Source organism: Solanum stenotomum, chromosome 3 (assembly GCF_019186545.1).
Source record: "Solanum stenotomum isolate F172 chromosome 3, ASM1918654v1, whole genome shotgun sequence".
Lineage (NCBI taxonomy): Eukaryota > Viridiplantae > Streptophyta > Magnoliopsida > Solanales > Solanaceae > Solanum > Solanum stenotomum.
In genome coordinates this window covers 64,976,731-64,988,619 of record NC_064284.1, presented here as the reverse complement: position 1 = coordinate 64,988,619, position 11,889 = coordinate 64,976,731, and the positions used below count along the sequence as shown (strand labels likewise).

At 33.9% G+C, this 11,889-nt stretch overlaps 2 protein-coding genes across 3 annotated transcripts; both read right to left on the bottom strand.

Annotated features, from left to right (window-relative positions):
- LOC125858353 (uncharacterized) lies at positions 1–2,500 on the bottom strand. Its single transcript, XM_049538109.1, has 2 exons — positions 1,982–2,500; positions 1–412 (listed from the first exon to the last, which is right to left on the bottom strand). The coding sequence occupies exons 1-2, from the start codon at positions 2,368–2,370 to the stop codon at positions 193–195; spliced, it is 609 nt and encodes a 202-aa protein (XP_049394066.1). The 5' UTR covers positions 2,371–2,500; the 3' UTR covers positions 1–192.
- A 2,471-nt stretch (positions 2,501–4,971) lies between these two features.
- On the bottom strand, positions 4,972–11,315 carry LOC125858340 (shaggy-related protein kinase eta-like). Of its 2 annotated transcripts, none has more exons than XM_049538097.1 (12): positions 11,057–11,315; positions 9,356–9,448; positions 9,161–9,220; positions 8,805–9,077; positions 8,662–8,736; positions 8,524–8,580; positions 7,490–7,630; positions 7,327–7,377; positions 7,160–7,255; positions 6,308–6,391; positions 5,990–6,091; positions 4,972–5,385 (listed from the first exon to the last, which is right to left on the bottom strand). In XM_049538097.1, exons 1-12 carry the CDS (start codon positions 11,069–11,071, stop codon positions 5,284–5,286), a joined length of 1,149 nt encoding a protein of 382 aa, XP_049394054.1. In that variant the 5' UTR covers positions 11,072–11,315; the 3' UTR covers positions 4,972–5,283. The 2 variants fall into 2 exon arrangements, with proteins under 2 accessions (XP_049394054.1, XP_049394055.1); XM_049538098.1 differs by lacking the exon at positions 11,057–11,315 and adding an exon at positions 9,542–9,568.
- Between the last annotated feature and the right edge of the window lie 574 nt (positions 11,316–11,889).

Here is an 11,889-nt window from a genome sequence, read left to right as displayed (position 1 = left end):
ACAGTATTGGCCATTCTTCATTTAGTATCAGAAATATTCTGAAGTCAGCAAGAACTATGTCCAAATTAAGTAAAACAATGCAAATGTGATAAAAATTAAGCTGGCTGTAAGTACTGAACAGACATAGCATCGCTATTTATGTCTACGCTATTTGAATGAGGAAGTAAGTAAATATATACCCTCTTTACCTCATCAAAACATATTTACACGGAAAAACCATGGCAACACGAATGATATTACCAGGCACGCCATTAAGAAGTTACAGAATGGCTGTCCATGCCAGCAACCTCTAGTCGTTTCGGTTGAACCAACACCACTTGCAGTAGATCTTGCATCATTCCACTCTTCAATAAATCTGTTATTGCTGACACCAGTAACATTTTGTGCGACCTCCCCACAAATTTCACACACTCTGTACGAAGATGACACAAAAGAGAAATGACAAAATCACTATTGTGGAATGTACTGGTCCGGAACTTTAAAATTTTAGTAAATAAAACAATACAAACACCTGAATTCTATGAACGAATGACCTTTTCTTTTAGTTTTTCTTTTTCTGTTTAGATGCTGTTACGGTAATAAATGACATGCCATTAAGCTATTTGGAATGCAAAGCAACATGTTTCTACCAGTAGATAACCCGAGAAGGACATGGAAACTAGTAAAAATGATAAAGAACATCTTGGCTGGTGTTTCATGTCCAGAAGTTGCCAAGGGATACTAATAATTTATCGCCTATGCGCAACAATGTGAACCATCTATAGCGTCATCTTTCAATGTTAGTTGAATTTGGGGATAAAAAAGCAATAACAACAACAACATACCTAGTGTATTCCCACAAGTGAGGTCTGGGGAGGGTAGGTGTATACGCACACCTTACCCCTACCTTGTGGAGATAGAGAGATTGTTTCATAGCACGGCAATTGAAGAAGACAACACAGAGGTAGAACAAGGCATAGCAAATAATAGAGAAAGTAACAGACAGTGTAGGTATTTTGAAGAATGTGAAATCAAGGGCTGCATAAATTTGAGAATCCACAACGTAAATTCAAAGTAATTCCTATTGTTTTTTGTTTTGAGCTGAGCACACAAGCTATGCCTACTAGCATAAATCAGTGATGATTTTTTCATAGTAACTTCTCCATGACTCACTACATTGCTTGTTCTCTATGTTTTCTCTTTTGATGAAACAAAGCTGTTCAGTTTAAGAATAAAATGACTATAACTTACTCAAGTAACTAGGACGGAAATTTATGGCATTTACCAATGGATTAGCAATGGATTATCACAAAATTTTGTTAGCTAAGAAGTTCACAGCTAATACCATTTTTTGTTGTGTGTTCAATGAGATATATATGAAAACCACTAAATTTTCAATAAATATCAATTTTTGAATCCATGATCTCAGAGTACATTGAGTTCAGTGCTAAGAATCTTAAAGGTTGAACCCACTGAATTCAAGTCCTATATCCGCCTTTGTCGAAGACAAGCTATTCTATTCAGTTATTACACACTAATGCATGTTAAAGCAATTGGCGGAATATCAATTTCACAAACCAATTAGATAATGCTTTGAGAAACATTCAGTGTCAAGCTTATAAAACCAAAAATTTATCAGCATCCTGTTTTAAGACTACCAGAAAGCATGCAAATCTCTCTACTATTACTATTGTGAGAATATCAAATAACACAAATTGTAAATATGAACGCAATGGTGACCAATTCAAACAAGCATGCCTGTAATTTGCAAAAAGAGAACCTTAAGCTAGAAAATTTCTGTACTAGAAATATAAGTCAAAGTAAAAAGTATCTCAACCATAGCCCACCTACAGGGACCAATCTACACCAGGAAAAACATTAATAAGATCAAAGCATGCAACTATACATATTATCATCAGTTAAAGAACCACAATATCAAACTAAGAATGACCGTAAACTAGAACAAGACGAATCTAAAACAAAAAACAAAAACAGTAATTACCTGTTCCCTTTTAGCTTAAACCAAGCCTCAGCACAATGAGAATGCACAAATCCAAGCTCTCCTTTACAACCACAACCAAGCTCAATCAAATCCACCAAATTCTTTTCAGCTTCATATGTACTCAAATGGCAAATCCTACACACCCTTTGTCCATCCCCTTCCAAATCCTCTCCCAATTTCCCATCACCACCATCACACTTCACATCAATTACAGTCGAAAACTCATCACCCTTCTTCAAATCCTTCACTTTCACCTCATTCCCTTCCGAATCTCCATCTTCCACACCAATTCTTGATTTTTCAGTTTCCCCATCTTCATCCAATCTAATAGTCACCACAGTCTCAGGAACATCCACTTTCTGATTCCGTGCGTCCATCTCCTTATCCATAACTTCCCTCAAACTTTCATTCAACCAATCAATCAAACACTTTATGGGCAAAAAACAGAACTCCCACAAAATTCCAAGTTTGATCAGTCCCCTTCCTCTCTAATTAAATCAATCAAACACTAAACGTGGCAATCAATCAAACACTTTATCTGCAAAACCAAAAGTAACAAATCAACCACAAAACTCCAAGATTCATCAACCCCTTCCCCTCTAATCAAATCAAATCAATCAAACACTACAAAGGGTCGATGAATTTGATGAAAAGTTGAAGTCTTGCACGTTCTATCTAACCCCTTCAACTTGGGATTTATCGAAAGTGAATTGGCTTTCGACTGATTCTGTAAAGATTAATATTAAAGAAGTTAACTTTTTTGTTCGTTTATATATAGGAAGTTATTGATTAAACTAGTTTGCATAGTATAATGACAAGACAGTGGAATTTGCCCAACAATCAGGTGATATCCGAGGAAAACACTAAAATAGGTTCAATATCAGGCTGTCAGCACCTACATTTTTGGGTAACTATTTTTTAGTTCGTGTAATTTGTTTGTCGTATTTTTTTTTTTTTATCAATTACGAAATGAATGTTTTTCTATTAATAGTAAGGGTAGATGTGGCTTGTTATCGCAAATCACACATTAACAATAGAGGAAAGGTTTAACTATGTCAAATAATCTAGATATACCCTCTATTAATAGCAAGGATCGATGTGGCTTGTTATTGATAAACACAGATTCAAAATTGAAATTTTAAAAATTTGAGATTTCACTAAACTTATTAACTATTTGATTTATTGACTATTGAGAGATTTGAGACCGAAACTTTTTATTTGTATATATTAGCATTTTTTTTTTTACTAAAGATAAAAAATTAAAATTGAAGTTAATGAGTTGGATTGAAGTCGTTGAATCTAACTTGACTTATATATATATATATATACCTTAATTAGTATTGGGGTGGCCACTTGTCATCCATGTTGCCAATGACTTAATTAAAAGTACATCTAAATCAATCAATGAAAAGAAATTGATCATCTAATAATTAATTAAAACAACTATTGGGAGACAAATAATATGGTCAATTATGAAGTGAGTTAGTAAGATCTAATTATTCATTAATTAGTTTATACATTGAAGATCTCCTATCCATTTGGTGATTATTGATCAAGCATGTGATTTGTAGTATAAACACGTTGACCAAGTTATAATTAATCCACCACCTTTTTATCTTTGAATTGACAAATAAGTAATTGCAAAATATCTAAACAACTTATATATACACTTTGATTATTTGACTGAATATCTAATATATTTTTTAATCAACACTAATATATCACTCAGTGATAAAGACAGAAATTTACTAAAAGTGTTCAATATTCACTATGCAGTATACATACCAAAAAGGAAGAAGAAGAAGTAGTTTGCCTTATATATATAATGAGATTATATAGCGTGACAGTCGTAGTTTAAAATACTAATACTAATCAAAGAAATAACTAAGAATATTTTATATCAACATCTTTTCATTCAAAAAGAAAAAATTAAAGAAAAGTCTTGTCCTAGTATGCAAGAGTCATTGTTGATCAATAGAAGTGTAAGAACAGTGTTAATCAAATCGAATGAGGTCATTCTATCGAAGCAGAGCATAGAAGGGTCAAAACTTTATGTCTTTTATGCACGAAAGTTGTGCACGACTTAGTCCAACACCTTACGCCATGAGCTTGTGACAACCATGTATCACTATTGCTTACTATCTTCCCACATGAACCTTTTTTAGGCCAAGCATGAAGCATGTGGCAAGTTTGTGACAGAGTGTAGTGGGTAGGTGAGGAGTTATTATTACATCCAATAAGAGCAAAGATATTATTAGAGGCAAAACATATAAATGGTTTCTTTTAAATTTGATTGACATAGTTTGACACTAAAAATATTAAAAGAATTAAAGGATTTCTAACTTATAAATCTTAAACATTTTTCCATATCTACGGGGTTATAAAACATTTTTGTCCTAAAAAACCTTTAACATTTGTGTTACTACAAAATTGCAAATTATTCAATTAGTCGATAATAGAGCAACATAATCATTAACAAGAGAACTCAACTTCTACTATATGTATAAAAAAAATTACATTATGTATGTAATTTTATTTACCAAGCAATGAACACATTTTCGTCCCTAAAAGCTCTGCCCCAATTAAATTAAAACTTTAGTGAACAAAGATATAAACTTATACAAACTTACTCAAACACCAAGATTATATATATATTAAAAGAAAAGAGAAAATGAAATGGAAAAAAAAAAGAGAATCAATTGAGTCTCGACTATGCCTACAGCTGACTACATATTGAAAGACGGAACAAGATACGAAGTCGTACTACAACAACAGTAAATAAACATTCCCTCCCCACTCTGACTTTGATAGACTAGACAGAAGAAAAGGGAATAAAATAGAAAATCCATTAAATATTCTTTTCTTAAAAGCAACAAATGTTAGCAGAAAGTAAAAATAAAATAAAATAAAATAAATACAAACATAACACATATATCAAATTTTACAAGAGATTAAACAGCCCCCCTTTGTTCCTTGCTTTTCTTTTTAAAAAAAAATACATTTCATTTGTATGATGGTGGGAGCTTTCTGGTCATTTACTACTACCAAAACATGTACAGAAAAAGAACTTTCCTTACGCTAGTCGGCCGGTAAGAGAGGACGGAGAGATACTCGAAGAGTGGAACGAGAAAAGACAATACCACGATGAAGGATTGAAATACACAGCAACAACCCTGTACTTTATCCTCTCGTCGACAAGGAGATGCAGCTTGTCATGGTGGAACCTGTCGGGGAGAAGTAAACTCGGATCTCTTGATATACAGATCATCATCAACCGGTATACTTAGCTAAACATGTACTTTTCACGTCATGTCATCACGGGTCGTGAAATGATGCAGTCCCATTTGCCTTTTTATATGATCTGGTATCAACCTGTTAATGAGGTCTGGAGAGGCACCAGCCAACTGAAACAATGAAATATGGATCAGCATAACAGCTGCTTTAATACGCTTGATTAGCAAATGAGTTACTTCAGATAATTTAGTAAAGTTGTCTCTACAATTGCTTCAAATATCTTCTCTTTTGAGCCAAGGGTCTACCGGAAACCACCTCTCTACCCCGCAAAGGTAAAGGAGTAAGGTCTGCATACATCTTCCCACCCCGGACCCCACTTGTGGGACTACACTAGGTAGATTGTTGCTATTGTTGTCGTCTCTAAAACTGCCTTAGGTCGATGTTTGCAAGTTCTTGCAGATTTATTATTATAAGGTCAATAGTATACAGAAAGCTTAGGCACACTTATTGCGAATCACGGGAGATTTCACATAGCTGATGGGCAAGTCTGCTATCATCCATAGCAACTCCGGCATAGTGGTTAGCTAGGTGATTTAGTTTTATTAAAACACATCGTGCAATCACACTTTCGGAAATGTATCATATTAGAATCAAATGATTTTTTTTCTCCCAAACGAGTGTTTCCTTTGCTCTCCCCCCTCGAGCAGGATCCATTGAATGGATCACTCTTAACATGCTTCACAAAACTAGAATGACCATGAGTGAAATACATACCTCCTGCTTAAAATTGAAAAGAGGCGGCAATTGCCGGCCATGGGGAAGGCGTGCGTTGGGTTCTCGAAGCTCATCAAAGAATGGATGTGCACATGCTTCAAGCTGCAGAAAGAAACGTAGAACACTAACTAGTTAGATTTAGGTTCTTGGCATCGAATAAAGAGTAGTTTAGAAACATGGTATCGTTTGCTGGAATATAAAAGACCTGCATAACTAACCCCAAATGAAAAGTAGGCAAAGCATGCTAGACGCAATCAAGATAACTTGCATAATGAAAAAAAAGTCACATTAGATAAAAGACAACTAGATCAAACTTACAGCATTGCAACGAAGACTAGGTGAGTACTGCAATAGACGTGAAGCAAGGTCAATAGCTTCAGGCGGCATTCGTTTGTGGAATACCTAAGACCACAACAAGGGCAATATAGTGAGTCAGCAGCAGAGAAATTACGTGCTAGGAGTAGAATTTACAGGGTTATTATTGAAGGTAAGAATCCACAAAAAACCTATACTCATCTAACTACAATAAGTTCCATTTTCAAGGAATTACTTATTTATGATTTCTGTTCTCAACGGATAGCTGCTTAGGCAGAATGAATTCCATGTCTATTCAATCTGCCAGTATAGCTAATATAAATTGTACAATCATGGATTTTGAACAAACTCAAAAACAGAATTATGCCTACTCTCCATAGGTATTAATTAAAACTTTTCAGCCTCTCAATTTGTCGATTGCAAATTGAGATGTACTTAATTGAATGAACTTTTGGAGTGCAAATTTTCACAAATGTAAATACTAAAGATTAATAGCTCCCTAAAAGTTTATGGAGTAGATGATCGTAGAAAAATATTACTCCATCTGTTTCAATTTGTTTGTCTTACTTTCCTTTTTAGTCCGTTTAAAAAAGAATTCTCTTTCCTTTTTGCAACTCTTTAGACCATGAGATTAAAGGGAATTTTGGTACATTCTACATATCTTTAGTTTAAGACTACAAGATCCAAAAAACTTCTTTACTTGTTTAAACTTCGTGTCAAGTCAAAACCGAACAACCAAATTGAACGGAAGGAGTACCTATTTAACATTTTTACCAAATGGAAAGCAGGATAAGCTACACACAAAACTACAAACTCTTTCTTCCACTGGGTAAAGCTGAAATCAAGTATGTATACCTTATGCCAAGGGTGTGCTTTGATTTGTGGAAACCGAAAATCAGTGTAATTTGGATTCATACAACGGATTTCCTCCCTTGTTGGTGTTCCAAGTACCTGGAAGATGAAGCAAATGAACAACAATTGTACAGAAACATTTGCATCCGATTTAAAAATTCAAGCTGTACCTTGATTATCTCAACAAGCTGATCGACAGCATTTTCTCCAGGAAATAATGGCTACAAAAAATATTGCAAAACTAGTCAAAATAAATTGCTAATGCGGGATTATGGAGCACGAAAAACCTCACAGACTACTTTAGCAAGGAAAAAAACCTAGATTTTTACAAACCTGGCCTAGGAGAAGCTCTGCAAGGACGCAACCAGCTGACCAGATATCAATAGAGGTCGTATATTCTGTTGCACCGAATATGAGTTCAGGAGCCCGATAAAACCGTGAACAGATGTATGAGATGTTTGCTTCACCTTTAACCTGATGAATGTTATACTCAGTACGTCACAAGTACACAAACCTTAATCTAAAATGTACCAACTTTTAGATAAATAAGAAACCATAGAGCCTAGAGGAGTTCTCTTAGAAGAAACAACTTCTCCATGCCCATATGTTTAGAGAACAAAATAATTGAATAGCAGCTTGATTCAACAGTAAACTTCAATCAACTCATTTTTAAACTGAGCAAACAGAAGATGCAATGGCAGGAAACAGCAATAAATCAACCAAGACATGGATGTAGAGAACTTAGTTCTCAAAGACAACAGTTTGGTAAACAGGATCTCCACCCAAGAGAGTTAGCATTTTAGACGATAGTTCTGACAAGAAGTTTGTGAACTCCATATGGTATATAATGTTCAATGACATTTGGAAAGTAAAAAATTTCGACAACAATCACTTTCTACCTAACAAATTTGTGGAACATGATTCTTCATGCAAGGGGCAGTATCCAGGTTCAAAACTATTCGTTGACATATGTTACAAATAAGAGATAATGGTCCAAAAATACACCTGAACTATCAATTTTTTGCAAGCTTCACACCTCAACTATTAATTTTCCCTTTTCCTAAGCTGAACACACCTCATTGAGTAGATGGTGATGGTTCAGGTAGGAAAAGGGAACAACTGATAGTTGGTGCGTGAAACTTGCGAAAAAGTGACAGTTCAAATGTATTTTTACCATTAGCTCTAGGTGTTTTTGACCATTAACTCTAGAAATAATACCAACTAGGATAGAGTTGCAGATACTACACATAAACAAATGTCAGTAGTCCTCTTTATGAGGCAAGGATAAATAAGGAAAAAGGGCAAAGGATTCGTAGGAAGGTACATGTGAACAAACACACAACTGCACTTTTATGATTAAGACTTACCAGCACTTTTGCACTTCCAAAATCACAAATTTTCACTTGGTGGGTAACAGGGTCTACCTGTGGAAGCCAAAATAATGATATCAATATATGAAAGGCCACAATGTACAAGCTGAAATAGCAACGTGGAAGATGCATTACCAAAATATTCTGAGGTTTTAAGTCTCTGTGGCAAACGTCAGCAACAGTGTGCATGTATGCCAGCCCCCTAAATACCTGAACAAGTCTCTGTTTAATATAGATCAAGATTAGGAAGAAAAGTGCTGCTCAAGAAAGTCACTTACTTGATACGTGTAAAGCTTAACATAGATGAGTGGCATTCTTTGGTTCATATTGCTGTAATGCTTCAACATGCGATACATGGTTTCTGGGACATATTCCATGACCAAATTGAGAAAAAGCTCATTTTTACTAGTAGTTGAATAGAAGCAATGCTTCAATGAAACAACATTTGGGTTATCCATAGTGCGCATCAACTGTAGTTCACGATTCTTGTATCTACGATCTTGTAAAACCTTCTTTATCGCAACTGTCTCCCCATTTTCCAGGCATTTTGCCTACACGAGACAGGTAGCAATCGACCAAAAGTTAATAAATGGTACAGCAATTAGTAAAACAAATATAATTTGTGCTCACTTGCCTGAAAAACAACTCCAAACGATCCAGTCCCCACAATACGTTCAGCCATGTAACTGACTGTCTGCACCAAATTATTCGAAAAGCCAAACACATTTTCAATTTTCAATAAGAAATAAATTACTCACATAATTCAGCACTCAATAGGAGCCAAACTCAATAACAAACGTTCATAATTCCACATTGACCGCATTCTTACCTGCTTTGGCTCACCATTTTTACCTCCAATGGTAGTGGAAATTATATGACCCGTGACTCCCCCATTCACATCCATAACAGGAGCAGACATCTCCTACAATCCACATCGAACACAGATCTCAGACAAGCAATTTCTAAAACCTGATACAGCATTATCATACTAAAAACATGTAACACTACTACCGACCAAAAGTATCATTGGAGATGCATAAGCCACACAAACTTAACAATCCCGAATTTGAAGCATGACATACGAAGAAATATGAAAGCTTCTATTATTAGAAACATTTGTGCAACTAGATATACTTCGATAAACAAAATTCAAGTATATGAACAAGAAATGATTTACACAAGCTCGGAGAAATTGTGGATCAGGTCATGTACTTAATAGGTACATATTCTTGAAGGTAGCCGGTATCTCCAAAAGGCTTAACAAAGATCAGGTCGACTATCATCAGCTAAATTTCTAAAAGACTACCAGATCAGCAAATGGAAAATCTTGAATGACAAAAAAGACAAATCTTTGAAACTGAAACTAATTTTGAGAGAACAAAATTGCTAGTTTGAGACTCAGAGAAAGGGGTAACAAGCTCATACTCTTATTTTTAATTCAATATGAAGAAATTCTGAAAAACAATACAAAAAAAATTACCTCCTACTAGAAGCTAAAGACTAGACCTAGATTTGCAATCAAGAATCACAAAAATACAACCGAAAAAAAAGAGGCCAAAACAGATTTGTACAGTGCTGCAGGCATTTTAACTCAGATTAGTAATGAAACAACAACCAATATTCCCACAAAAGTTTTCCAAAAATGAACTAGCAGAAAGAAAACAACTTAACAAGTAAAGTTATGAACTTTTTCTACATAAAAAAAAATAACAAAGCAAAATAGTAATAAAACTCAGATTAGTAGTGAAATTTGATCTAAAGGAGCAATATACTTTGAATCCAAGAAACAACAACCTACATATTCCCACTAAGAATTTCCAAAAATGGAACTAGCAGAAGGAAGACAACTTTAACAAGTAAAGTTATGAACTTTTTGTACATAAAAAAAATACCCAGAAAGCAAAATGGTATTTAAATTCAAATTAGTAAGGAAATTTGATCTAAAGGGGCAGTTATACTTTGAATCCAAGAAACAACAACCCAAATCTTTCCCACTAAAAATAACCAAAAAATGAAACTAGTAGCAGAAAGAAAAACAACATATAACAAGTAAAGTTATGAACTTTTTGTACATAAAACAAAATACCCACGAAGCAAATTAGATTTAACCTCAGATTAGTACTGAAATTTGATCTAAATGGGCAACAACACAAACATTCCCCTAAAATTTTCCAAGAAATGAAACTAGCAGAAAGAAAAACAACATATAACAAGTAAAGTTATAATTTTTTTCTACATAAAAAAAATACCCAGAAAGCAAAATGGCATTTAAACTCAGATTAGTACTAAAATTTGATCTAAAGGGGGGCAACAACACAAATATTCCAAGAAATGAAACTAGCAGAGAAAACAACATATAACAAGTAAAGTTACAACCCACAAAGCAAAATGATACTTAAACTCAGATTAGTACTGAAATTTGATCTAAAGGGGCAGCAACACAAATATTTCCAAAAATAAAACAACTTAACAAGTAAAGTTATGAACTTTCGTACATAAAAAAAAAAATACCAGAAAGCAAAATGCTTACCTTATCATCAGCCATAATTTCCCAGCTCCAAATCAAAGAAAGAAAATTTTGGTAAAAAAAAAAAAGAAAAGGGAAAGTAGAAAGAAGGAAGAAGAATTTTTTTTCTTCAGTCCACTCTTAACTTTATGATTCAAAGCTCATAATTGTCGGTTGAATTAAGAGAGAGAAAGAGAGAAAGGACCCATTAGCTAAAACAGCATCCCATGTGAATACAGCTCTTTCCTCTAGTGGTTTTTTTCTTCTTCCTCTCTGTCTTCTCTTTCTTTCTTTCTGTCTTTTTAGATATTCATTTAGACCCCTAGAGTTTTAGGTAACTACCAATTTGTTTATTTAGTAATCATTTTTTTTTCAAAAAGGAATAATTGCACTCTTAGTCCCTATATTATTGATAAATTTCTATTTTAATCCTTATAATATCTGGTTAAGCGCATTTACCTTGAATTAACTAAGGGGTCGTTTGGTAACTGGTTTGATGATGAGTTATGCAGGTGTTACATCGTGCATAAGTAATATATCATATGTGGTAGTTGGTGATGAGGTAAATTAATCATGTATAAAATTAATACGGTGTTTGATTTCATAGAACTAATGTATGCATAAGTTATGAATAAAAGGTGAAATAATTAATACATGACTAACTAGTTTCTGCATAAAATTATACATATATTCCCTACTGAATAAGAACATTACTAACATCTACAAAACTAGCTAAGGAGTCAATTGTAGCTAGTAAAGAAGCAACTTATTCATGTATTAATTTCACCATTAGTTATACAAAATTTACTAGCTAGTTATTCATGTCTAAAATTATTAGAATATTTGTTTTGAATTAT

Excerpts from the sequence above, each read along its gene's own strand:
- LOC125858353 (XM_049538109.1), bottom strand. The coding sequence starts at position 2,370 with ATGGATAAGGAGATGGACGCACGGAATCAGAAAGTGGATGTTCCTGAG. Across the intron at positions 413-1,981 it reads TTTAAGCTAAAAGGGAACAG|AGTGTGTGAAATTTGTGGGG; the intron begins GTAATTACTGTT and ends ATCTTCGTACAG.
- LOC125858340 (XM_049538097.1), bottom strand. Across the intron at positions 9,078-9,160 it reads CGTTTGGAGTTGTTTTTCAG|GCAAAATGCCTGGAAAATGG; the intron begins GCAAGTGAGCAC and ends TGTCTCGTGTAG. Across the intron at positions 5,386-5,989 it reads TTTTCAATTTTAAGCAGGAG|TTGGCTGGTGCCTCTCCAGA; the intron begins GTATGTATTTCA and ends TCATTGTTTCAG.